This window comes from Mustela putorius, unplaced genomic scaffold (genome assembly GCF_011764305.1).
Source record: "Mustela putorius furo isolate JIRA1106 unplaced genomic scaffold, ASM1176430v1.1 tig00003901_pilon_pilon_pilon, whole genome shotgun sequence".
NCBI classification, from domain to species: domain Eukaryota; kingdom Metazoa; phylum Chordata; class Mammalia; order Carnivora; family Mustelidae; genus Mustela; species Mustela putorius.
Window position 1 is genome coordinate 13846842 of NW_025422049.1, and position 27724 is coordinate 13874565.

At 45.1% G+C, this 27724-nt stretch overlaps 1 protein-coding gene across 4 annotated transcripts in view; it reads left to right on the forward strand.

The window, feature by feature from the left end:
• Positions 1-1070: 1070 nt before the first annotated feature.
• Positions 1071-27724, forward strand: part of AMOT (angiomotin) — a 62901-nt gene continuing 36247 nt past the window's right edge. The window contains exons 1-5 of one of the 4 annotated variants that reach the window (XM_004769094.3): positions 1072-1524; positions 9241-9318; positions 15739-15887; positions 17873-18806; positions 25108-25588. In XM_004769094.3, the coding sequence (XP_004769151.2) occupies positions 17935-18806; positions 25108-25588 (1353 nt within the window). In that variant the 5' untranslated portion in view covers positions 1072-1524; positions 9241-9318; positions 15739-15887; positions 17873-17934. The other 3 variants (XM_004769095.3, XM_013064838.2, XM_004769096.3) reach the window with 3 other exon arrangements.

Sequence of the window (27724 nt, forward strand, 5' to 3'; positions counted from 1 at the left end):
GTTCTCAGGCAGTCAGTACCTTTTTTTTTTTTTTTTTTTTGGGCAGCCGGGAAACGTGAACACCACATTGGCACTTCACGTACTTTTTACCCCTCCTGGCCTAACGAATTAAGGGGGATGAAAATTTACCTATTCCCAGAGGGCCGGACAGTGCCACAAAGGTGTACGGGAGACAGCCGACACACTTGTCGCACTCTCTCAGACTGAGAAACCAACCGTCTCTTCTTTCTCTTAGCAGTAGCTGGGGGAGAACGGAGAGCTAGACAATAGTCTCTTGTTCAGTTTTATTAATTTTGAGGGCGGGTGGGACAAAAAGATCAGATCGACGATGCAAGTGGCCAATCGCGAGCGAATCCTGAGCTGGGATTCGCCAATCGGTAGCAGCAAAAGACGGGTGGGTGGGATTACTCTTCGAGACCTGCTCCGTCCAGGCCTGCCCTCCCAAGAGGCGGAGACTCCGAGGAGCTCCGCCCAGGCCCCCTGTCCCCCGCGCGGCCCGCCAAAGGGAAGGGGGGCGGGGACGCGGGGGTGGGGTGGGAAGGGGGGAGGCTAGGGGGAGCGGAGGAAGAAAGAAGGGTGTCGCGTAGGACTGAGACCTGGGTGGGGGGCCTGCTGGTAATAGGAAGCAAGAGGGGAAGGAAGACGAAGGAGCGCTGCTCCTTCCTGCATTATTTTGAGCAGGCTCTGCGAGTAGCTGCTTTTCAGCATTTCTATTATTTGTGTTTCTTCCTCCCGCTGTGGGGCGGGGAGCTGCACGGGCTCTCCCACGCGCCTCCGCTCCGCTGGTGTCGTAGATTATTATTGTAGTCTTTGCAGAACCCTTTCCTTCCTCCCAGCCAGTGCTTGCGTAGCCTCTCAGGACTGCAGCGAGCGCGTTAAGCCACGTTACTGGAAGGACAAGAGCTAGGAACCCCCCACTTTCGCCAGAGTGGCTGGACCCCGCCGTTCAATTGTTTGAAACTTCCCCGCCCTCTAGCCCCGCCTCTCTTCCGCCCCCCCCCACCCCCCCAGTCCCTGGGTCCAGGCCGGCTCCCTCCCTCCATTCCCCGCCCTCTACTCCGCCCCACTCTCCAGTCCACCCTCCCGCTCCGGGGCGGTCCTAGCTGCTCACCGCAAGAAGAAAAGCCACCCATTCGCCCCCCTCCCCTACCTCCCATCCTTTGCCCAGGAGCTGCCTTCATCGCAGTCACGCCCCTTCCTTCCGAGGAGCTTTCTGGCTGCCCAAGCTAGTAGACCCCCTGATTTATTCCTCCATCTCCGCTCTCTTTCGCCTCATCTTCTCTTAGTTCTCACCGCCCCCTCCACCCCCACCTCCAGCCTGTCTTGCCTCCGACCATCCGCTGCTCCACCCTCCGGCCCGGTATCCTGCCTGTCCACTGCCACCAAGGAGAGCCCGGACGGAGCGGCGAGGAGCGGAGCAGCCGGGAGTTGGGGCTTCCCCCTGCCCATCCCTGGCCTCCGGCCCGGGACTGAAGCCACTTGAGCGCACAGAGAGTCGTCACCTGGTCTTCGGTGCCTTCAGGGGTAGGAGACGCATGGTTACTTTTCGCGGGGAACTGGGGCAGGAATCCATGGTGGCATGAACTTGATCGTGCCCTCGGCGTGAGTGAGTCGATCTAGATGCGTGTGGGGATGCCTGTGTGTTCTACTTTCTTTGCAGCTGGCCGTGAGTTTTCCGGGATGAGCAGCAACTTAAATCGGTTGAAGAGTGTGCGCTCCTTTCTCGTCCTACAGAGATGCTAGTGGGTACCACTACTTCATGGTACTTTTACTTCCTTGCCTCCTGGGGTCCTTGTGGGTCTCTAGGTAACTAAGCACAAAAGGAATGAGGGAACTTGAGGTCTTCATTTACCTCAGAAGGAATGTCTGCGCTTATCTCAGATTGCTAGATGCGTTCCTCCAGAATGCTTAGAGTTGGGGTGGGGGCTCACACTGTCCTCCCCCGGGGGCTGTGAATTCTTGAAGTTTAAAAGTCTGGGAGTAATCTACAATTTTACACTCCTTTCGGTGTGTGTGTGTGTGTGTGTGTGTGTGTGTATGTGTGTGTGTGTGTGTGTGTGTGTGTGTATGTATGTGGTGGTGAGGATGGAATTGCCCAGTATCTGGTTTATAGATGTTAGTGACCAGTTTTCTCAGGATCATGCAGGTGTCTTGAGGGTCCCAAGTCTGGGTCCCTGTACACCGGTGCTTCAACAGCAAGATGGATTTATCGATACATAAAAAAAAAAAGAAAAGGAAAAGCGAGACGGAGAGTGACAGCCTTTGTAGCCTGATAAATTGCCAATAATAGTAGTATAATAATAATTTGCAGCAAGGGACTAGATACAATTAAATGAGAGAGGAAAGCGGACGTTTGTGAGAAACCGCATTTTCAGTCTCTAGCATGTATTTTTGAAAGAATTGTGGAGTTGTGTTGGATGTAGTTCCCCTATCTCCTTCTGTTCCCCACCCCCACGTTAAGACTAGAAGTTGGGAGGCATTTAAAACTTTTAAAGATATGACTCTCTTTTATTCAGAGAGGAAGATAATTAGTCACCATAATCTTCAATAATGGAGGGCTAAGGTAATTTAAGTCTCCTTGAACTAGGTTTTGTGAAAAGCCCTATCTCCTGCCAGCCTTTGTGAAGCCTTCTCAGTTAGACCTTTCAGCACCCTTGTTTAGTAGCTAAGAATACTTCGCAATACCATTTTGGATGCAGGATAAATTTTCTCCCATTTCCCACCTATCTCCAATTGGGCGAACATGGCCAAATGAGAAGGGTGGTAGTATTCAAAGTCCTGTAACCAAATTGTCAGCAACCCATGGTTTCTTTGGGAACAGATTATTTACTTATTTTTTTTTTTAATAGTTGTGTTGGTTGATTTTAACGGGAAAGGAAAGCACGAAGGGAGAGAAGGAACGGCACAGGGCGACAATTTTAAAGGCTATCATCTTTCAGATCAGCTGGGAGGGAAAAGTTGGCCTGACCAAACTACATTTTATAACTGGCCTGGGACATTTTAATAGCCAGGTGGTTGTAGAGTAGTTGCATCTATTTACAGATGATAACTCAGGTTCCAGTTATTCTGTATGGGTTTATCTGGTGTCATTTACAGACACTTTCTGGCACTACATCATACTTCATTTTAAGATACTTCTTTCTTTGGAAAACTCTGTGGCTCTGTAAAATTGAAAGTGCTTTTTCTAACTTCATAGTCTAGATAACACAGTAAACCTCTGACTATGCTTGTATGCAGAGTAACTTTTATGTGAAAGTTGTGGATCTACTTACCTATTTAAAATATTTTAGAAGGAAATTTTAAATTCAATACTATTTTGGATTTGGGTATTGAAAGCTCATTTCTGGTTTGTGAAGTAGGAATTATTAGACAGATGCATACCCAAGGCATTTTGTGGAGTTGCTTTTTCTAAAGTTTTGTAAAGAGCGAATGAGACTCTTTCTAGAATGCCCTTAAGAACAGTCTATTCAGAACACAGAGGGATGGATGCTATGACCTTGAGGTCCCATTGAGTGCCAGAATTCTAAGTGGGTACATCTGCTTCTGTGCCTCTCCTAAGAGCCCTCTCCCAGGGCCTGTGCCTTCTTTAAAAGGGTGTCTTTGTAATTAAGCAGCCTGTCTCCCCCATCCCCCTTTCTTCCTTTGATCCAGCTTTTTAAGGCCCTTTTTCCATTTGGAGACCAGAGGAGTTTCTCACACTCTCCTACTCCCCTCTTAAGGTTTCTTTTCCTTTCTCCCCAAAAAGCCCCCCTAAGTTCTCAGGATGGTTAGAAGTTGTTTTGTTTTGTTGGGGTGGAGGGGATGTTACCAGTGAGGAGAAGTAGGGGATATATTCCCTCTTGGGAAATGCTTGTGACCAGGTAGCCTCCTCCCTGGAGACTGAGCATTTGGAATGCATGAGAACAGTCTATTCTTAGGGACTGTCTGGAAGAAACTGTCCTTTGCACCCATTAAGTGTGGCTAAAACCCACTGAAAGGGGTGGAGAGAGGTGTGTGTGGTCAGGCTGAGCCTTTTAGGATGGTAAATGGGTAAATGTTCCCCAATCTCCTATTACATCACCTCTTTCCCCCATGGATTCAGTAGGTTTGGAGATCCGCTTGACAAGTTAATTAGCTTGGGACTAAACCAATTTGTTCAGAATTGTGCTCCATTGATTTCCTGTCCCCAGGAATTTTTGTTGGTGGTTTTCTATGATGTGTTGTCTTTAGTCTTGCTTACTTCTTCATTCCTTGCTGCCTTTTGTGGACTTTGGTCCAAAATCTAGGGTCCCACCCCCAAGTCAAAGGTTAGAATTTGGTCCCAGGAACTAAGGGGGCATTAAAACAGGCTGTGCATCCTGCACTGCTCTCCTCCACGGTGGGCTCCTGACCCCTTTTAACCCAGAGAAAGGAGGGAAGTTGCCCCTCACACACACACACCACAAAATCTGAACTTAAAAGAAAAGGAAAAGGAAGGAAAATAAGAGGTCATTTGCTTTATAAAAGAATCCACTACAGGTTTCTTTGAAAGAACTAGCTTTCCTAGTTTGTGCTTTTGAGCTATGACTTGATATATACAATTTACTATAACTGGGACTTCTCAAAAATGTATTTATTGCATAAAGAAAGATATTAGAATTTTGTTGTAGTGACTATAGCTTGAATTAAGTGAGGCAATTATTATTTGGCCTTTGGAATCTTTTTGTTATGTGGGGTGGAGTTAATTGTCTAAATCATTCTGGCTTGTAATAATGCTGGCCACGTTCAGCTCCAGCCTACAACCACTTGTAGAAGGGAGCTAGTATGACTTTCTGGAAATAAATCAGACTTCGCAGAGTTTGATAAATCTAAGGATGGGACTGTATACCCCAAATAGGTCAAACAGTTTAATTCTAGTTATTGTATTTGAATAATCCAAGATCCAGAAGATTGTTTCTGGGAAATAGCAGCAACTAATGCCATTTTTATTAGAAGAATCTAAAATAAACTTTCCTAGTGAGCCTCTTGGAGATTGGGATGTGGGCTCTAGGCCCACCTCTAACTTACTTTACCACCCTTGGCAGGTCCTCCTCTGTAAATTGTGAGAATTTGAACAGGGTGATTTTGAGAACCAGTTCTCAAAAGTTTATGGTTCCCTTCCTCCACCTCTACTTGCGGTGTGAATTGAATGATTCCTACTAGAAGGAGGCACAATAATTGTTAGAAAATGCAATCATGTAATCATCTGGATGTTTAAAAAAAATTCCTTAAAGGATATATCAATATAAATGCATTGTGCTTTGTGTTTTAACAACATATCAAATTAAAAAGCTAGGATCCTGCCTAGAACTTCATCAAGAATCCCATTGACCTAACAGATCATCCACTTTCATTTTTCTTAGTTCCTTTCAAGTCTTTGTTTTCGTACTTAACATGAATTTTATGTAGTTGGGGTGGGGTCACAGAAATTTACAGTTTCTTTTAAATAAGTGCTCACCTAAGACTTAACTTTTTAAACCTGTGGGGAAAAATGAAGTGAGAATCTGACTAAGTACGCATGGAGAATCATGTATGTCTGTTCCTTGAATGCCAAGAGAGACTAATATTAATTAGTCTCTAGATTTAGTAAGTAATCCCTCGCCCTTTCTGTGATTTAGGGGTGTTCATGTATCTAGCAAGGCTGCTCAGTCCACTCCCTTGACCTCTTGTCACCCCTCCCTTATTCTATTTAAGCAAAAAGAAAACTACATTCCACTGTTTACTTTGTCTAAACCATTAGCGATGGATTCTCAAATCACTGTATCATGATAACGCCATCAAGAGAGTACAAATTTGGGTGGACTGTAAAATTTCCCCAATGAGAAAGGAAAAGCAGGAAGGCACAAATTTTTGTTTCATGGCTTTGAAAATAATATGTTGAAATTAGACTAAAAAATAGTAAGGAAACTTACGATTTGAGACAAAGAGATGTAGGTGTGGCAGGATAATCCACACGTAATGGGTTCTTCATTTGAGGCCTTCCCTCTACAGTGGAAGCTCAGTTACCGGTCCTTTAATTTTCCTTTGATAAAGAGGAGGTATATTGCACATATGATCTCCATTTTGGAGAATTCATTCCTAGAAACCAGTGGCTCATTGTAAATTAGATTATATTTCTTTAACCAGGATAGGAAAGTGAAGTATGGGTTTTTAGTCCTTAGAAAGCTCCAAGTTAAGTACATTTTTAATGATATGTATTCATGGGGAAAATGCAGATGGATCTATTTCCTAATACCTCTGAAGATATTTTTTGAAAATCTACTTTTTTTTTTAAACTCTATAGGCTGCCCTTGACGTTTGTAAAGTCACTTTCATTATTGCCGCAACTGCATGAAATACCATTAGACTGTGTGACTTGAAGCCAGGGTCTATGATTTCTGTGCCCAACCCTCTTTGACTTGCCATGTGACCAGGCGTAAATGAATTAGCTGCTCTGAGCTTCAGTTACCCTTCTGGGAAGCAGGGATATTAATACTTCACAGAGGTGTCTAGGCATGCTTCATATTGGACACATGCTTCGAGGTCATTGGATGAAAGGTGTTTGCATGATGGCAGAGCCCGTTTATTATAAGGTCCTGAGCAGGTGTTCGTTTTAATGAGCTTTGCTCTCTCATAACCTGTCACACCCTTTGGTGCTCCATTGCCTTTACTGACTATAACTGATCATCCCAACATTTGTATTATTGACCCTCTTGGCTCTTAACAATTAAACATTTTCATTCTATGTGGTAAGCTGAAATTCTAGTAAGAGGACTCTGGCCTCTTCCAGGGTGATGAAAAATCGCTTCGAAAAGAGACATTAGTTGAAATGTGCCATAGAGATCAGCGAGTTCTTCAGAGCACTTCCAAAAGATTAAAAAGAGTACAACAAATTTCTGCGTGTGTCTGTGTGTGAATGTGTGTGTGTGTTTTAAGGGAGAAAGTTTTGAGTAATATTTGCTTGTGACACATACTGATGATAGCCAGTAACTGAAACTCAGCCATTGTAGTGTTTTATACACAGCTGGTTTTTATTAATGATGGAATATTTATGCTTGCTGTACAATTCGTGGCTCATTTCCATGCGTATGTCAGAACTCAAATACCCCCCAAAGCAACATTAAGATAACATTAAATATACATGTGGCCAAGCTAGAAAGGGTGGATTTTGGGGGGTCTCCCTTATTTTTACTGGTGTTGCTTCAGATGACCATAACTGCCCCCCCCCAACTTTAGGCATTGGTGCCGATCTTTTTCTTGCTTTATATATCCCATAGCAGACTTCACATTTTGATCCTTTTGATATGGACAAATGATCTCCCCCCTTCAAAATGCAGATGAAACTGATGTATGTGTTTTTTAAGAGCATATTTTCCCTGCACATGCTTCTCATTATCCAAGAGGCCTGGACTCAATCAGTAAAGGAGCAGAGAAACCACATAATTGAAAGGAGAATGACGGTGGTGCATACTTGGAATATTTGTGGGAAGGGGATTGCTGACATCAGAAAATGTAGTGGCCTGAGTGTTAACAGCATTGAAGAGAAATAAGCTTTCTGTGTTTCTGTGCATTGAGAATTATTTTTAAGGGGATAAAAATATGGGCCAGGTTTGACATCCTTTTATGAAGTTGCCCTGGAAACTTTGATGAAGGTTCAATTAAAACCTTCCCCATTAGGAAGCTAATTAGTACATCACTTACTCATTTTGGTTGTTTTCAAGGGGTAGGATTTGCATTGAATTAATGGCATTTCTTTCCATGTGACAGCAAACTAAGATAAAAATCACAGATGGGGAAAATTATTTAGATAGCCTTATTTGAAGAAGTTTAATTTCCTCTTTATTACATTTAGGTTTTCAATTCAGATTTTTGTTTCACTCCGTTTATATACAGTGATAACATTTTAGTTCAGTAACCAGTTTTACTTTTGGGATCACCAGCTGTAAACCAAAGCTTATTAATTTGAGTTTTCCATATGAATTGGAGAAATATGATGAATGACAATAAGCCATTTTATTAAGTTAACATTTGGGGTTTTTTTTCCCCCTGCAATTAATTTCTCTTTGCTCTTTGTGTGTGTGTGTGTGTGTGTGTGTGTGTGTGTGTGTCTTTGGGGCAGGCAGATTGTTTCTTTAAAAGCAAACAATTTTTGCAGCTAAGAAAATTTGGATGACCCCCTCTATCCCCAAAGAGCATTCTGTCTGCCCTAGGCTCTCAGTTGGGCTTCCATGAGGGCAGTGTGATGACTTTTTTGACCTGGTACTTTTTGTGACTAGCTAAGTGGTTGTCTCTTGGCAGCCTGAAGGAGACTGGTCTTGACGGGAACTGGAGTCCAGGATTCTTAGTGTGTTCCTTCTACCGTACTCTGTATTTTCTAGAGGAATGAATACTTGTGCGTGAGGTTTTAGGGCCGTTTCCAATAGAATTAAGTACTCTCTAGCTAAATACATAACATGGGCCTGCTGTGGTCCTCCTTTTCTCCATAGCTAGCAGGGGAACAGTCATTCTGTACACATATCCCCCGACGCTATGCCTGCGGCATATGCCTACACTAGCTTCAGTTGGCTGAGTTATACGATTTGTACTTTTCACTGATTTTACCCTAGGCCTTCCTTGAAAGTCAGAGTCTAGATTTAGTTTTGCAGTGGCAACTTGGTCAAGACAGGTTCTTGGGGCTTGCAAGTCAGTGTGAGGAGGAGGGGCTGCCTTTGGGGAGTGACTCAGGCCCTTTGGTATGAAGATATGAAACTCTGGCTCCTGTCCATGCACCTGCTGGATGCCACACCTGCAGTCAGCACCTGAGCCCCACTCAGACACAAAAACCAGACCGAAGGCAGATGGGGCTCCCTTCGAAAGGGGTGCAGCAGAACAGGGAACTCCTGATTATTTTAGTGCAGCACCACTGCAAATTATAGCTCACCATTCCAGTGTCGGTACAGGAAAAGTCTTAGATTTTTTTCTTATGGGTGCAGTGCCCCGGCTTGCTCAAGGTACTGTTAGAGTCCTGAGAGAATTTCGCTTTCCTAACGAGTTTCTCTTGTGAACAGTCCTCCTTAAAAAATGGAGAGTCCAGTCCACAGGAATTTGTGTCTAGTAACTCTGCAGAGGGGAGGAGGTCACCAGACCCAGGTTCTGATCCTGGCCCCACAAGTGTGCTACGGTGAAACCTTGGTCAAATGAGTTATCATTAGCTATCTGTTCTGGTCTTAAAGCTTCTCCAGTTGTAAAATAGAATCAATCACATCTGCCTCTATTTCCTCACAGAGCGGCTGAGAGGGACAAATAAGATAACGGAAGTGAAAGAGGTTTCGTCTCCTTAGAAGAAAAGCTGAGAAACTAAAGGTAACAGAATTATTGTTCTTGCTGTTCTGTGTCTTTTATCCCTTGTCTTGTCTTGCTGTTGCCTCCAGCAAAGTCTTTGGGAAGTTGTGATTTACTCAATAGGCGCGGTTCTTCTGGGTATCTCATGTACCAGTTAACGTTGTAGCTGTTGGGAAGGATACAGAGGGAAATCACTCACCCAACCCGTGATCTCTAAGATCTTCCATTATCTGGCTTAACCTAGCAGAGTGATTTCTGCCTTGGTATTTAGAAGCTTAGAAGACAAAATTAACTTCTCTCTCTCTCTTTTTCTCTTTCTTTCTCTGGCTCTGTCTCCCTCTCTGCATTGTAACTGCAGACTTCTGTCCCTGGAGCATGTTTTCCATCGTCTAGATTGAAGGCATGGGGTGGGGGGTACAAAGCACTGGGGTAAATAAAGAAATTTCCCTCTCACTACCACAATTACAAAGTATCTGACCCTTGAATGATGGTTTCTTTCAGAGGTCCCTCCTTAGTTTTTATCCTTCCTGTTCTGCCTCCTGCCATGCCTGTTCTAACCCACTCTTTGACCTTACCTGTTATCCGAATGCTAATGTCTCCAGAAGATCTATCTCATCCTATCTTCGGCTCTTCCCTTTCCAACTTCCTCAACAACAAGTTGGTTATCAGATGTCTCCTATTCAGCTCCTTGGTCTTTTCCTCTGGGAAGCTTTGCTGGGTGGGGGGGCGCAGAGTTTTTGGCAGGGTTCTCTGCTTTGCCAGAGCTTCTGGCTGGATTGGGCCCCCTCTGCTTGACTGGGAGCTTCTTGAGGACTGATCTCTGGTTTCTTTCTTTCTTTTTTTTTTTTAATCCTCCCTAGGGCCTAGACAGTGCCTGGCTACAGCAAACACTCAATAAATGTTTGTGGAAACTACATGGTGTGTGTGTGACTGTCTTGCAGTTGAGCTGTGTACAAAGTCCAGGGTGCCATCAAGGAGAGAGAATTAATTTTCCAAATTGAGCAGAGTTGAGGGCAGAGGCAAGATGGAGGAGGCTTAGAGAGAAACCTCCAAGGGCTCGGTGGCAAGTGGACCTGGCCTCTTAGGAGAGAACTGACTAAGCAGCCCAGGAAAGAAATGCCTTGTGGTGTCTGCGCTTGCTAAGCCTGTTGCCTTCTCTGTTCAGCACTGGTTGACTCTTATGGTTGAGTCTGCAAATAAACCTCTGTCTATAACACGTTGACCATTTCAGATCGGTGCCACATAACTCATATAATATTAAACAGAGCTGACCTTAAATGTGCCACCTTAACTGTGGCCGAAAATAGAGGTACACACACACAGGCTCATTGGTCATGTATGCTTAGTTCTATACAGAAAGATACCCTTTAAAATAGAGGGAAGATTGGTGTCTGAAAACTAACAGATTTAATTCTCAGAATGTAGCAGGCGGGGTCACTAGAACTGAATGTCTTCAAGCTGACTGTCAGATCTTTCCAAGGGCAAAAATGAAACATGATATAAGCCATTATAGGCCATGAACCTGTTCTCACCCACCTGATGCTTTTACTAATTAGCTTCTTGGCCGGGTGGCAATTTGGGGCAAGTGCATGCAAGCTGGATTCACAGGGGAGCCCACATTCCACTCTGCCATTTCGCAAGTCTCTGGGATACTACAGTGCTTCTCTTGGCTTCCTTCCCTCCCAGGAGTCCTGCGCTGCCCTGGTGGAAAAATGGGAGAGGAGAACTCTTCATTAAATGAAGGAGAGATTTTGTGGGGCTTTGGTGTTTTGCTGCTTTTATTTCTTTAGTGGACTGTCTAAAAAACATTCCTTCACCTTGACTCATTAATTTCACTTGTGGGATTCTGTCATTAGGAAACAATCCAAAATATTGAAAAAGGCTAAGTCTTAAAGATGTTTTCGTAACATTATTTAGACTAGCACAAAATTGAAAGCAATTTAAATGTCTTAATAAGTAGAGAATGGGTAAGTGAATCTTGATACACTCCTGTCACAGACTATTACACAGTCATTGGGATGTTTTTATGAAGTCTACACCACAGTCTGTCTATGCCATGGAGAAAGTGCTTATGAGAAAGTGAGATGTAGGATCCGACATTATATATATGTCAATATTTCATGACTTTGTAAAAACACAAATACACAGAGGAGTAAAAGAAATAATCTGTACCGGTAACAACGTTTAGGTTGAGGTGCTGGGACCTTGGGCAATTTCTTTTTCCTCTTCATTATAGATATTTGCATGTTGTGTTTATATTACTTATAAAAGTAGGAACAAAAATAAAAGTGAGTAGTGTAGCATCAAAGATCGGAAAATGGTAAAGCAGGCAGCTTCTAGGCATATTCCTGAACTTGTCTCAGTTTATGCTCAGTCTGATGTCACGGACTGCATATCGTTTTTCTGAAGTAAGGAGACATGGGATGTCATGACGGGCCTCTTCCTCCCTTGAAATGGGTGTGTGTGGAGGGAGGTGGTGTGGTGGCAACAGGATTTTTCTTGTTACTCAATATGTCATTGCTCATGTACACTTCAGGGTTAATCACCTCGGTTGCCTATTAACATGTTCAAGTTAATTGCTTTAGAGTACAGAAAAGTAAAACTGGGATCCAGTTGGCTGCACCTTTGAGTGAACCATCTCAGAAACAGATACCTGACACTGTCGGTATGATTTGGAAATGCCAAGGCCTCGCTGTGGTTCTTAAAATAATCTTCCAACATCATCTAGATAGCGGTAGGGCTCGAAGCAAAGAAGCAGGACCACCTCAATGCCTTTTCTTAGTGCTGGACTTACGTAAGGGCAAGTTCCGAGTTGGTTTGATGTCGGCGGGACCAGGAACGGAGGCCTGGAGACATTGACCAGTGGAGGTTCATGTTACTCTCTGGGTAACCCTAACCCTACAAATCTTGGCCTAAAGAAGGAAGATTTTGCAAGGCCCTTCTGCCATGCTTCTAGCTACACACATCTCTCTCTCTCAACTCTGAATTTTTCCTCCTGCTGTTAACATTTGGCTTCTGGTGGAATTGGAACATGGTAGCATTGAGCCAGGTTTATAGTCTCTTAAAACCAGAGTCAATTCAATTCAGTAAATGTTTATTAGGCATCTTCTGTGTACAAACTAATATGCTAGATAATATATTATAGTGGAAGGACTGTTGCCCTGGGAGTCATAAAACCTGCATTCTGGCCCAGGCTCTGACCATTGTTAAGCTCTGGCACCTTCATATATAGAAAGAGGGCTTTGGACCACTCGATGGTCTCCTTAGAGTCTTTTCAGTTCTGACCTTCGCTGATCTGAGAACCCTTGCACAAAGACTGAGTTGCAAATAAAGGTTTTAAAGAAAACTTTAATTCATAAAATTGCTATAGTCTTCTAGAAAAAAAGGCCACTTTGAAATAATAATAGCAATAGATTTTATTGAGCCTTTACTTTGTGCCAGGCTCTGTGCTTAGCACTTTACATGAATTACCTCCCTTCATCTTTATAACAACACTGTGAGGTATGAGCACTGTTCTCCCTATCTTGAAGATGATGAAATGAGATTTAAGGAGATCAAAAGAAATGTATGAGGCCAGCTAATAAGCCATAGATCCAGGATTTGAACTTAAACAGTGTGAATCTAGGCCCAGGCCCTTAACCATAGACATTACACTGTTTGCCTGTCACACATTGAAAGGTTAGAGATAACTTGTGCAGGGATTATTATTTCTTACCTTCCAGAGGAAGTGATTTAGCATCCTGGGTGGGAAGACTGTCAAGCGAGGTGTTCTCTAGGACACTTCAGGCCTAAACCTGGACCAACCTGAGAGGATGTGAGACAATTCAGAAGGCTGTTTTGCCTCTTTCTGTGGGAGGCTTTGCGTGCACGCGTGCATGTGTGTTTTCTGCACAAATAGATATGCACGTAGATATGTAGACATAGGGGAAACTTTGAGCTGGCTCCTTTCCATTTAGCTCAAAGTAATTGTAGGGAACAAGTTGATGGAGATTTATCAGAGAAACAGGTTTCCTAGACTTAGGTTCTTCATCTTGGTTGGCAGAGTGAGGGTTGAGGGAAGATTAGGAAGAGGAGGCAGAAAGGATAAAAAGAAGGTCTTCCAGGCATATTTCACATTTATTCAAAGGGCGGGAATTTGGTCTATCCTGGTCAGCTTGTAACACTGATTTTTCTGGGACGTAGCTTGAGAAACATCCGGGCTCTCACTCATGTGATTCGGTTTAACCAGAGCTGGGTTTAATTGAGGTATACTGGGAGAGGCCAATGATTGCGGGTATAGTAAGAATTTAGATTGGCCTTGCTGCCCTGTTGTTGTTATACAAGAGATGACTATATAGATTCAAAATGTATTTTTAAAGAGAGAACAATTGAAAAGCCTTTCTTCCCATATCAAATGTCCTCGGAGACCATCTGTTTGTCCAGGGGAAATGAGGTTATTTTATTGATTGATGATGACGTCAGAACCCTGGCAGTGGCGGGATTAAAGCTGCGGGCAGACTGAAGGTTGTGGAGTTCATACTATTTTACTTCTTGGCATGAGACAAGGCATCTTTTCCCTTCCTTTCTCTAATAAATAAATGGAGTAGTGTTTTCCTTCTTATGTGACTCTTAACATGTAGACAAACATAAGTTCTTGAAGGAAAAAAAAATCAGTGTACTGGAGAGGAATCAGCAAAGTTTTTTTCTAAGGCTGATTTCTTTTCCTCTTTTAGATAGAAATGGAAAAGGCCAGGGCCCTGGGGTGGTGGGGAGGGACAATCTCTGTTCAGTTGACATAAAGTGATTTGGGTTTTGAAAAGGATATGGACAAGAGGGAACAAAATTAAGGGAAGAGAGTGAGATGTTGGGCAAGGAAAGTTTTCTTTGTAAGAAGCTAGGTATGAGGAACAAGGCAGTCAAAATCGGCATGAAGAATCGAAATTGTCCTGGAAAATAGTTGTATGGTGCTTTCTCGCCAGGGGCTCGAGTTTAAAGGCCTAAGGCTGTTTTCTGCCTGTTTTGGTTGGAAAAAAAAAAAAAGACAACTGTTTTGTTCAGAATCACACAATAGAAGCACGGTGGTTATTTACCACACTCTGTTAATAGTCCAACTTTGATTCCAACTAGAAGTTGTTCCTCTGCTTTGAAATTAGGGAAGACACCCTAAAATAATCACCTTGCAGATTGGAGATGATTTTCCTTTTGATTGAGATTATATGTTGGGCCAAAACAAGATTGAAAGACAAATTTCCGTGTTTGCTCACTCCGTATCTCTTCACTTTATTTTTGGCAACATTGCAAGGAAATAACGTTAAATTAATCACTGTGTGGTTTTGTGGATTTTTTTTTTTTAACTTGGATGTTTTGGACAGGCTCCCAAAATACAGAGACGCTGTGGGCTTCCTTTGCATTGCCTTGCTCTTCAAATGGCATCTCTAATGTGGATTAAAGCCTTTCTTTTAAGTGACATGAGTGAGTCATGGTGAGTCTGGGACAGAAAATAGGAGTGGGGATCATGTGCATCTCACCTAAACACAAATTCCTCGGTTTCGTAACCATTTTTGCTTGGCCCTACTGGGCTTGTCAGAGGGCAGGCGCAGTAATTAGAAAGGAAGACTATCACAGATCCATACCTTGGCAGGTGTTTGCATCTAGCCCCTTATCGTGTGAGTCTAGGAGTTTACTTCTGGGGAGATGCCCTGGGCCGGGCCGTAGAAATGCTGAGAAAGCAAGTGGAGGGAGGCATCTTGTCCTCAGAAGAGTTGCTGCTGTGTGTTGAGAAGAGCAACCACCTTTGCTTCTCCAGTAAGAATAAATGGGCCTGCAATTAGATTGTAAGCTCTGAGAGGGCAGGAACCAGTTGTTGTGTGTCTTTTGTATCCTTCTTTGTGCCTAGCACAAGGCTGGCGAACAGCTGGCATAGCCAGCATGCAATAAATACTTAAATGACTTGGTGGAAAAGAAGTTTTGGTTTCCCTCTGTCCATCTGAGGTGTGGCACTTAAATCGGGAGCTTTATGGAGCATCCCCCCCCCCTTTTTTTTTTAACCTAAAACCTGTCTTCTGATCCTGGCCTTCCCTCCCAAGATGTGGGGAGTGAGCCTGACTCATGTGCCCTGCTACTGGTGGCAGTTGCAAGGTCGCACCTTACAAGTGACATGGGTTATGTCTTTTGTCATCATCCCCCATTTCAACTCAGAGTGGAAGCAGCAGCATTTGGGGGCTGCGAGGCTAGAACAGAGCAATCTTTTCCGGTCCCAGACCTGAACGTTTCCATCCTCTGGAAACTGGGTGACCTCCTGAACACAGCTGCTGGTAGTGAGGTTTCTTTTTGTCCTAATGGAAATGGATTCTGTCACTCACGTAAAAGGCAAACACACGGGAGGTGAAGTCATTCCCTTGGAAAGACTGGTTTGGTGAACGGTTTTTATTTCTCCCTCCCTCCCCCTCCTGAACATTTCAGAGTGACCAGTGGTTGGACTCTTGGCGGCGCTTACCCTGAACCTGAGTGTTAGGGGAGAGGGAATCTGCCGTTGCGGTTTCTGGAGCTGCTCATAAGCAAGAATTCCCTATCCTGATCAAGGCTTTAAGCCTAAAAGAAAGCAGAAATAGGTATGGATCATTCGTGTGTGTGAGTCTGTGTGTGTGAGTGCACACACGTGCCTTTGTGTGCTCCTCTGCGTGTGTGTGAGCCTGTGTGTGTGCAGGGTGGGGCGGGTGTGGACTGGGAGGGGGTGGTGTACTTTCAGGGTCCTGGGCCGCTCAATGTCAGGGTTTCTTTCCCTGCCTTGTAGGATGGGTTTGCAAGTGATTGTGATTCAACCACACAGGCTCCCATTCCCATTTTCTTGAGAGAGGAAGGTTAGCTTAGTAGTCATCTTCCCAGTTTAAAGGCACCAAAAGACATTTACACGTTCTGCTTGTCAGCCTATCAGAAAACCCCAGTCTGACAGTTTAAATACAGGAGTCCCAGATGGTCACTGGGAGGGAGGGAGAGCACAAGGCCCTTTGGTGCACCCTTTTTCAGAGAATATGATGAATGGGATTTAAAAAGGGCCTTTGGAAGGTTAACTGTGGGGTCAACTTGTCCCTAGAACAATTTGAGACCAGGTAGCAGTAATCATGCAAGAAGTGCAAAAAAGCAGAGAAGATGACCTTTTGCTCTCTACCATACACATCTTCTGGCCATTCCCTGCACAACTAGAGGAAAGGGGTCATGTTTCCAGAGAGATTGGAGGCTGTTTACTATCATAGAAATCAGAGCCTGGGAGCCAGGATTCCAGAATTCTCATCTAAGAACCCGAGGCTGGCTAGGTTGACCTTTATTGTGACTTTTTCTGTGACATTATGCCCATGCTCCAACACCGCTTAAGATCCTTAGAGTAAAACTTTTATTACTGAACGTGAATACTGAATGGCAATACTTCACATGACAGATTCTGTCCAAAGATTTTATGGATTTTATGATTTTATGATGAATTTGTGTGTCCGATACCATGCAGAGAGAAAGGGAAAGAGAAGGAGAGAGGGGTCATCTACGACTAATTTCTCGGGCGGGAAAATCGAAGACAAGAAAATAGAAATCAGTTGCTTAGGTTACCCTGTAAATCCACTATCATGATTAGAATTTGAATCTTGAGTTGTCTCTTACCACCGACACCTGTTTCACTCAACCCATATTTCTTCCTTAAGAAGAATTAGTGGTGGTGGTGGTGGTGGAGGGGGAGGGATATGGTAATCGGACCCTTTCTAGAAGGGTGACCTTTTAATTTTTCAATTTCTAAATGCTGTCAGAGGCACACCTCAAATGAAAGAGGGCTTTCCATTTAAGTTCCTCCTAGCCAAGAACAACAGCAAAAAACCTCACAAAAAAACCCCCAAAACTCAATGATTATTCCTGGATGGCCGAAAGAGAAACTTTGTCAGTAGCAGTTATCTCAAGCCCTTCTCTTATTAAGCCAAAGAGAATCCAAAATGGACAATACAAAAAGGATTTTTTTTTTTAAAAAAGGCTATCTTTCAAAGTTTTATGAGATCAGAGAAAATGATTTGCATCAAGTGGGGATCATTTCCACTAAGTGCAAGCCAAGCTCTCTTCACCTCTTACTTATTTTAGTGATTATTTGGCATTTTGTAGCTCCCTTCACATGATGACCTGCTTTACAGATCCTGCCTGTAGGGTAAATTCTCCCTACTGGCCTGCCCCCAGTGTCATGGCCTTAAGAGTTGGATTTTTCATTTAAATAGAATACAGAGAGGTGAACTTTCTGAGTAAGGACCTAGGAAAATTGCCCTCTCTGGTCACCCTACCTGACTGCTCCAGGTCTCCCCAGTTCTCTCAGAAGTCAAATCAAGATTGTATATTTAACCCATGCTAAAAGCAAAAGAGGAAACAGTGAGGTCTTACGTCCCCATGTTCCTCATCATATCAATGCTAGAACCAGGAGTCACCAAACAATTAACCTATTAATTCTAAGTTCAATTCTCTCCTTTGTCTCTGGAGTGGAATCCTCACCCCCAAATACCATTTTCTTCCCCTTTAGAAGAAATGATTTATCCATCAACTGGGTGTTAAGCTTCCTGTTTCCCCTTCCCAGGTCAAGGGCAGCCCAGGTGCCCAATTTCTCTCTCTCTTCACAAGGCACCACAAGCAATAGAGATGAGAAATTCTGAAGAACAGCCAAGTGGAGGAACCACAGTGTTGCAGCGTCTGCTACAAGAGCAGCTTCGCTATGGCAATCCTAATGAGAATCGCAACCTGCTTGCCATACACCAGCAAGCCACAGGGAATGGCCCTCCTTTCCCCAGTAGCAGTGGGAATCCAGGCCCTCAGAATGATGTGTTGAGTCCCCAAGATCACCACCAACAGCTTGTGGCTCATGCTGCTCGACAAGAACCCCAGGGGCAGGAAATCCAGACAGAAAACATCATCATGGAGAAGCAGCTTTCCCCTAGAATGCAGAATAATGAAGAACTCCCAACCTATGAAGAAGCCAAGGTCCAGTCCCAGTACTTTCGGGGCCAACAGCATGCCAGTGTTGGAGCTGCCTTCTATGTCACCGGAGTCACCAACCAGAAGATGAGGACCGAGGGACGCCCATCAGTTCAGCGACTCAATCCTGGGAAGATGCACCAGGATGAAGGACTCAGAGACCTTAAGCAAGGACATGTCCGCTCCTTGAGTGAACGACTAATGCAGATGTCACTGGCCACCAGTGGAGTTAAGGCCCATCCACCTGTTACCAGCGCTCCCCTCTCCCCACCACAACCCAGTGACCTCTACAAGACTCCCACAAGTTCCAGTGAATTCTACAAGGCCCAGGGGCCACCTCCCAGCCAGCATAGCCTGAAAGGCATGGAACACCGAGGTCCCCCACCAGAGTATCCCTTCAAGGGCATGCCACCCCAATCTGTAGTGTGCAAGCCCCAAGAGCCAGGGCACTTCTATAGTGAGCATCGTCTGAACCAGCCAGGGAGAACAGAGGGGCAACTGATGAGGTATCAGCATCCCCCTGAGTATGGAGCAGCCAGGTAAGAGAGTTCCCTTTCTGTCATTTCCTGGCATCCCCACCCAGCTTCTGCTGTGTGTTGGGAATCTGAAGGGAAGGAATGGGCAGGTGTTTGGTATAACAAACTCTGCAATGCATGGCTGGCCCCTGGCTTAGTAAATTTCCTGCCAACCTGGATTTCTAGTCTCTTCAGCCATAATTAGTGCTGTATTAACATTCTCTTGACCTTATAGGTTGAGCATGGCCCCAACTGCCTAATGGATGAACAGGAGCGCAAGTCTTGATTTCTACAGCTACATGCTGTCCTGTCTCCCGGGATTGTGAAGGAAGGGTCAGTGTTGGCTCTTCTTCTGAGTTGTTAAGCCCTTCCTGGAGGAGCAGAAGCAAATTAAATTGGACTTCAATCTGGAATAACCTATCGCTTTCAGTTATTCCCTTCCATAGTACTCTCTTCACTTCCTTTTAGGAATGAATCTTTCTGCAGAATTCCTATGATTCTTTTGGGCACAAAACAAACACCTAGATAGTACTGTGGGGGGAACTGGATATGTGCAGGTTCAGATGTGACTTGCCTTTGATGTCCTTGCAGTTCATGAACTTTGGACTGTTTCATCTTTCTTCCTTAGAGCGTTTGTTAGTTGCCTGTCACGTTTTTGTGACATCTATGCGACATCATGTCACATAGAACTTTTAGTCAGTTGCCAAAAATGCAGAAAGAATCATATTCCCATGATTTCTTTACCACATGTCATTAATTCAGGAGGACGGTTTCATATTGTCCAGTTATTCAAAAATGTACGTTTGCATTATTCAGAGGCCCATTGTGCCCCCCTCGCTGTGTCGACTGGACCTTAGGATGCCATGATTCTGTTTGTTGTTTCTTTTGTTACTGTTTGGGCTGTGTCTCTGATTGGTAGGAGTTCAGCATATGGGGCAGGGGGGAGGTTTGGACCATGGCCAAGAATGATGGCAGTTTTGTGTGGCATTCCTGCCCTGTTACCATGGACAATTATGGGTGACCGTGAGGTTTGAAGTCCCTGCACCTAGGGGGGCCCTTTCCCAGGTTAGGCCTGTGATCTCTTTGATGTCTAACTCTTCACCTCCTATCTCCTCACTTACTTGGGAAAGAGCCGCCTGGCTTGAAGTTCATTGGGTGACTCAGGAGAGAAGGCAGTCAGGGGGTCAACTAGGGTGAAGGTAAGAGAATGCACCTGGCATTTCCTGGTACTTCTTTTTTTGCCCCCTCCAGGTCCTGTTTTATAGCCAGAAGCAATTCACTTTGGGCTCCACCCATAACTTGGCCAGTTTAGGACTTTTTTCTTCTTAACCCAGGTTGATATCCTAACTTTTTTCAACCCCTTCTATACAGCTCTCAAAGGGCAGGAGCCTAAGTTCTGATAAGTGTCTTAGAACAGGATATGGGGTAACAGACAGGGCCCTTCCCGTTTAAATGAGAGCAAGAACCCGATTCCCATCTGCCCAATGAAACGGAAGACCCAGGGAGGGGTTGGTCAGTTGGACTGCTTAGCTTAGTGGAAACCCATCCAAACCAGCAAAATGTCAATGAAGCTGGGGATTTTTGTTTTGCTCTTCCCTTCAGCACGGAAGAGTCTGTGGGACTCTGTCCCTTATGTGGATGGGCTGACGTCTGTTGCCTTGTGGGAGGGGGAGTATGTTGGCTGGGGTGTGGAGCAGAATCCAAAGCCCCGCTTAGTGCAAGGCCCGCCTTCCGAGGAAAGCTATTTTCAGAACTCATTCACCAGTATTGTTTGTGATCTGAAATGACTCCCACAGTGTTTGAAGCTAGATGGAAAAGCCCTTTGATCTGCCTAAATAAATAATAAGGAGCCCAAAGAGATTTTTTCTTCTTCCCTTACTGATTAAGCCACCAGAGAAATTTAGCTCCGTATATTTCACAGGAAGATACTTGTAGCTTCTCTTCCCTCCCATGTTATCTATGGAGCTCTCTCCCTATCCCCAGAAGCAGTAGAGCCCATGCTGATTCCCCTCTCTTGAGCAGAATTTTAATACACAGGTTAGCTCTGTAGTTTTTTTTTCCCCTCTATAGGGGAGGAACAGGGTACTTGATATGCTTGGTGAATAATCAGACTTAAAATGGTCCTCATCAGAAGATGCTCTGTGTGAAGTTTGGGTCTGCATCAGACAAATTCTGGCAATAAAATTTCTTTAGGACCTGGGGTGAGGGAGTGGCACCTATTGACAAATTACTGGTAAGGGGAAATAGTTGAACCGCTTTCCAGAAATGGACTGCTTTTAGGTGGTGACACATTTTTCCTCCTTTATTTCCTTGAACCAACTTGCTAGACACTTTGTGAGTACCTTTCCAAGTAACTGCCGCTAACATCAATTAGACGATGAAATTCTTAGTTCTTAATCCATAAATTACAGATCAAGAATGCACAGCAAACTCTTTGAACAAATTGCTGTTCAGAAAACCTTTGTTTGCTTTTAGAGGTGCAGTGAAAGGCTAGAGATTGGCTGTTAGAATTAACAAAATGTTATAAACAATTTTTTTTTATTACTTCATCTTCCCTGTGCCCTCCTCCCCGCTTGAAAAATAAATATCCTGAATGCCCAGAACTCCAGATGGGAAACAAGGCCAAGCCATCTGAAGAATTAAAAAAATTTCTGAAGCTTTGTCTTTCTAAGTGCTGAGCCTTTTCTGCATCTGGGGTTTACGCATTTATCAACTGCTTTTAAAAATTAAAACCTTTCTGTTTGTAAAGCAGCCACTTCCTTTCAGTTGTTGAAATCCTGCCCAGATCTGAGGTTTCTTGAAATCCTTTCTTAGTGGAATCTAAGGGTGACCTAACTCTGTAGTTCAGAGCCGAGCTGGTTGTGCAAGAGAAACAATCAAGAATTTGCAGCCCTCTCCAGGATTCACAGATTCACGGTCACAGAGCCTGGGAAAGGCAGTTTCTGTGGGGAGAATAAATTGGGTTCCAGGCTGTTGGTGGCACCTGCTCTGGTGAGAGTGTGCATGTGTGGGTTTGCACACGTGTGGACCAGGATTGTGTGGGGTGTGGGGGTGTGGGGAGGGGGCGGGGGGTGTGTGTGACTGAGGAAGGCAGAGGCTCCCAGTGAGGTGGCAGGGTGGAAGGTGCTGTGTCAGCTCCATGGACCGGCTTTTGCTTTCCTTTTGTGTCCTCACAGGCCATCTTCGAGAAGGAGTCCCTCCCTCCCCCGCTTTGGGGAAGGATGCTGATTTTGGTCCTTGGTCTCAGCCTTGCGTTTAGGCCCTGCCCTCCCCTTTTCCACCCAGTCCCAGGGACCCAGGTTGTCTTGGGAAGGAGCTGGATGAAGGGAGGGAAAGGCCCGGAGGCAGGTCAGGGCTTCCACGGGAATCACGTGATTCTATTGTCTGCTGGCAACTTGTTGTTCCTGGTTAATATGTCAGCGGGAAGCGATTCACACTGCTGTGCCGTTGAAGCACTTAGGGAGCGCGCCACTCACCCAGCTGCCACCTGGATTACTACTGTCCTTACTATTACTCTTATTATTTCATCTTGAATGTACTTTTGCTTCCTCTGACATTCGCCCCCCACCCTCTTCTGCATCCCTGCCATGCCTCAGTCCCCTCCTCTCAGGGGGAACTTCACAGGAGTGTTAATACAGTCCTGCTTTTTTTGTGGTGGGTGGATGCTGGAGCCCAGATGGAGCTGGTTGGCTGGAGGGCTTTCTCTCCTTTTGTGACTGCCCAAGCCTTGCTTCATGTTTGCAAACCTGCCAGGGACGGACTGCCTTGGTTTTCCCAACATCATAGTGCGCTGAAATCTGCTTTCTTTCCCAGGCTGGGGAGCCGAAGAGGGGCAGTTACCTTGTCTCTGTTATCTCTAAGTAGAGCTCAGAGTCATGCCCAGAGCCACTGCTGTGCTGGGCTTATCTGACTCAAGAGACCTCTTCCTGGAGACCTTGTGGTCTCCTCCTTCCTGAGGCCCCTGCGAGGCCATGTACTGTCCAGGGCATGGAAAGGCCTATCAGCCTCCAGGCAGGAGGGAGGCCAGTGGCCAGCCTGTTTGAGAGAGAGGCTGGACTGCTGATGGGGCCCAGAGGAGCTGAGGGGAGGAAGCGCATTTCAGAACTGGGCATTCAGTCTTTAAAAGAGAATTACTTCCCAGGCCCGGGATTTCCAAATCCTGACAACAAAGATGAAGATTAATTTGGCCATTTTCCCCTTTAATTTTCAGAGCTGGATTGGAGAATATGAAATTTAAGCCCCTCTCTTCTGCCCAAGAGATCCAAAAGCCTTAACAAATCCAGTACATAATATTTTAACTCTAGGGATATATAAAAATTATAATAGTTCTTACTCAAAGAAGAGAAAGAGCGCAGTGTCCATTTGACCCTTAAGGAAACTGAAGATCCACGGTACAGAAAATGGGTTAAGACTTCCCCAAATAAATTTATAAGTAGCTCCTAGGCTTTTGATTGGACAAGTGTTTTGAACATTTCCAAAGAAAGGTAATATACAGTAGCAACTTTCCAGGTGTAATAATGGGAATCATGTAAATTCTTCTGTCCACAAATAGGTCGCATGCCCTCTTCAGTATTCAGCAATTATTGATAGTGTTGTGTATATGGAATTGTAAGAGTAGAAGTACGACAGAGGCATCCCTGGGACTGAGATACAGAACTGAGGGCTTGAGAAGATTTGAGGGCTCTGGCAAGCATCTGGGTTATTGGGGTATGTAAGTGTTTGGAGTGACTTTGTAGCCGTAAAAAAGCCCTTACAGTGAGGATCTCTTGTTGGGATAGATATGTGAACAATAATGATAACTGAAATGTATGTGGGAGGGATGTGCTCTAGCTTCTGGAATGCAAGTTAAAAGTTAATTGCTCCTAGTGATTTGTCCCAGTTCCACCATGTATTCTGTGCAATGTAGTGCAATGATTAAATGAATATCCCATAAGTAAAATCCCTAACAGGGTCAACCTATCTTACTGGAAGGTAGATAAGGGACTCTTTGTAATTCCTGTAGAGCTCAAAAATGAGAGGAGCCCAGTATTTTTGTAATTCATCGGTGACCTCAGGAACAAAACAGGCTCATGCAGATTAAGTAACATGAGCAAGGTTACACAGCCAGTAGGCAGTAGAAAAGGTCTCACAATTCTATTGGGATCCAAATCCCATGCTCTTAGCCATCTGTCTTCCCTGGATTGAGAAATATCAACTGTAGGACAAGCATCCACAGGATGTGGGAGTATATGAGGTTAGTTGGGCATGGGCTGGGGGGACGAACAAGCTTTTCGTCGTTAGTGTATACTTCCAAATATTCTTGCTGATGGTGGAGATGGTGAAAGTGATCCATTTACATACTGTCCTTATTTCCCTTAATGGCTAACAGTCCAGTAGGAGGTACAAAAATGGGAGAGCCATATTAAACAATGTACCGAAGTTCTCTTTCTGGAACTTTCTATAAGAAATCACTTGGGGATCTGAATATCCTCGTGTGGAAGTCAATGTATTATGGTAGTGGAAGGAGCAGAAAAATGGAATTTGGGCATAGGTTCTACCCTGGTACTACCAATAAGTCATTCTGTAATATCTGACAAATTGCTTCCTCTCTCTTGGACTTCAATTTTCTCATTTGTCCAGTGACAGAGTGGATTAAATGATTTCTTGAAGGCTTTTCCAGTACTTACATTTTGTGGTCAGGTCATTAAAAATAGTATGACAGTGTTGCCTGTAAATCCTCTCCAATTCTTGGTATCATCACTGCTAATAGACCTTATTCAATTATTAAGTGTAATCAACAATAATTATTTGGTCTCTAACATAATAAGGACCTACACATCCTCAAGTAATTTTCTGTGAATATATGAATTATGAAAGAGAGTTGCCAATAGCGAGCAGGGGACTAATTTTGACTGCGGTTTGCCATTTCCCTGTGGGCAAGTGGAACACATTTTCTGAATTTGACCCTTTACATGTGCTGACCACATACAGAATGTCAGAGGTTTTGTTTAAAATAATGATGTGAAAATTACCTTCTGGAAGACTCATGTATGTCACTCAGATTTTCACCAAGCGACCCTGAAGGTCAACTGGTTCCATCCTCCGTGGGATCACACCTCCATCAGTCACTCACGGGTCAGGCCTGGAAAGGGCTGTGGAGCTCTTTGCAGAGACTTCCGAGTCTAACCCTGCCTGCTCCTCGTTTTGCAGGTCTCCTTGGGGGCGGGGAGCGGGCCCCGGAAGCCTCCTCATCTCACTTTCTCATGCCCTTCTCCCCCGCCACCCCCCCACCCCCCCAGTGCCACGGGAGAAAGCTTAACCTGAGCGTGTAAACCGTGTTTTCCAGGCCAGCGCAGGACATCTCATTACCACTGTCGGCCCGGAGCTCACGGCCTCACAGTCCTACTTCTTCCCTCACGTCTGGGGGTTCCTTGTCCTTGCTGCAGTCTCCACCAGCCACGAGATTGTCTCCTGCCCAACACCCGTTGGTCCCAAACCAAGGAGAGCACTCAGCTCACCTGCCTAGGCCTCAGCAGCATTTCCTCCCGACCCCGGCTCACCAGAGCGATCATTACCGGCTCCCTCAGCCCAGCCTGAGTCAGCCACAGCAGCAGCAGCACCACCACCATCACCAGCAGCAGGCCGGCGAGCCCTATTCAGCTATGCCTCGGGCTCAGCAGTCCTCCGCTTCCTACCAGCCAATGCCAGCAGACCCATTTGCCATCGTTTCCCGAGCCCAGCAGATGGTTGAGATCCTGTCAGATGAGAACCGGAACTTGCGGCAGGAACTGGAAGGATGCTACGAGAAGGTGGCGCGGCTGCAGAAGGTGAGGCCTCCGTTTCGGGCTAGCAGAGTCTTCTTTCAGTCACGTGTTGCCTAGAGATGTACGTCTCCACTCGCTGGTGCCTGCGTGACTTATACTCGGGTCTTCTGGAGTCTTGTATCTGAAGGTTAGATATGGACCAAACTGGAAAAAAGCCTGTCTTCCCAGGAGGAGTCACATTTTACATTTATGTGGGGGAGAAAAGAACATATTGGTACAGTTTTCCCAGATACCATAGCCCTAAAGAAAACGTAATTGTTTTCCAGAAGGCTGAGAAACTTCTTAGGGTCAAGAACACTGACAATGCCTGTGTAGGTGAGGGTCCTGCCAGCCTAAAGACCTTTTGTCTTGATTATATTTTCCCTCGTAACTGAATTTGGATCTTAAACTAAATTTGGATCTTAAATTAGATAATTCCCACAAACATCTCACCACTGAATTCCCACAAACAGCTCACTCACAATCACCACTGATCGTGCTCTGCCTTGTTCTGGAAAGGGCTTAGAACACTTTTCCAAGTGGGAGTTCTCATCGTAACTCTTTTTCAACACCTCTTTCTTTGCCTCCTCTTTGCTTTGGTTTTTCCCTGCAGCTCACATTCAACATCTGCTGTCTTTCTCTGGTGTGTGGGGGGCAGGAGGGGCTTAGCACCACAGCTGGGTGACAGGTGACAGCCCTAGGCTGAGGAAGTAGGAAAAGGAGTGTCTGTCCCATAGAGTTCTTATTCTTCCCTGGGCCCCTCTTGTCTCCTCTAGCTGGGACTTTAGCTCTTGAGTGCCCTAACCTAGGAACCTTAGCTCTTGGCTTCCAGTGGCTGTCCCTGAATAGGGTTATACCTTTGGCAGCCTCTTTGCAGCTTTTGTCATTGTGGATCTCATGTGGTTTGATCTCCCGACAATGTGAACTGTTCGGGGAGGTGAGGGTGAAGGTGTGGGAGGGAGGGTACATTGCCCTGTTTTGTTCAGCAACTCTGTCCTTAGGAGACACCCAGGAGTGGAAATTTCAGGGGCCTGAATGAAACTGAGAATTTATAAACACCAGATCTGGGTCCTAAAGTAAAGGAGGGCCTACTGTCAGCTGAGTATTTTTATGTAACAGAAACACCCTCACCGTGTGCCCAAATCTGGGTGGGGTATGTTGGGGTTCATAGAGGACTGTTTCTCTGTGGCTTTACCCCCAGTTTTCCATTTTCTGCTTCCTCTCATTTAACTATATGCCCCACCCCCAAATCACATCGGTGCAACACATTAATCCTACTCACGCACTAAAAGCAGACTGGCCTGGTGTGGCTGATTGGGTTTAACTGTTGACACCCCTCCCCAAACTCTATTCAGGGTGGCCCCAGCCCCATCTCTGATGCAGGAATCAGGAAGGTGGGTGACAGGGAAGAGGAGTGGAACAGGATTTGCGGCGTTGTTCGTTGTTGCTTGTTCCCAGCGAGGGCCAAGATGCCTCCACCAAGTGTAATTGAGTGCTGGGGAAAGTGAAGGCTGACCCGATGCCGCAGTGGATTAGAGGCCTAAGTGGGGTTAGAAGAGGAAAAGGGAGATATGGGAGATACCAGCTGGTGATAGAAAAAGATACGGAGGCCCGAGGCTCATGAGGGGAATAATGAGACAAAAACCCACCACCATCCCCAACCAAACCAGTGGGTCTGCCTTTCTATGACTTCTTTTCCTGGAAGAGCCTGTTGACAGATGTAAAACTTGCCCTTTTGGAGGGTACAGTATTTCTACACGGGGCGGGGAAGAGAAAGATTGGTACAGATCTCGGAATAGTACTCTGAACAAGGTGAGCAAAGGGCCTGCTTTCCAGGTGTGGCATTCATTCTGTGGGGAACTGGAAAGCCTTGCCGTCCGTCTAAAGGCTGCCCAGTTCAGACTAATACCAAGACTGCTCTTTCAAATGGAAATGTTTATTTTCTGTACCCCGCACTTGAATTTCATGCAAAAGCTTTATCAGGCCCAGGCCTTGCAGATCTTGTCTCTAAATGCCATTCACTACCAGTTTTCACCTTCTGTGCTGCTATCTTGGTGCCATCTGCAAGGAGAAAAACACTCTGGAGCCTGCTCTTTTCTGTGGTGTAAGCCTCATTTGTTTGCAGGCAGTCCTGCCTTGGGCATAATTTTGGAGCTGGGC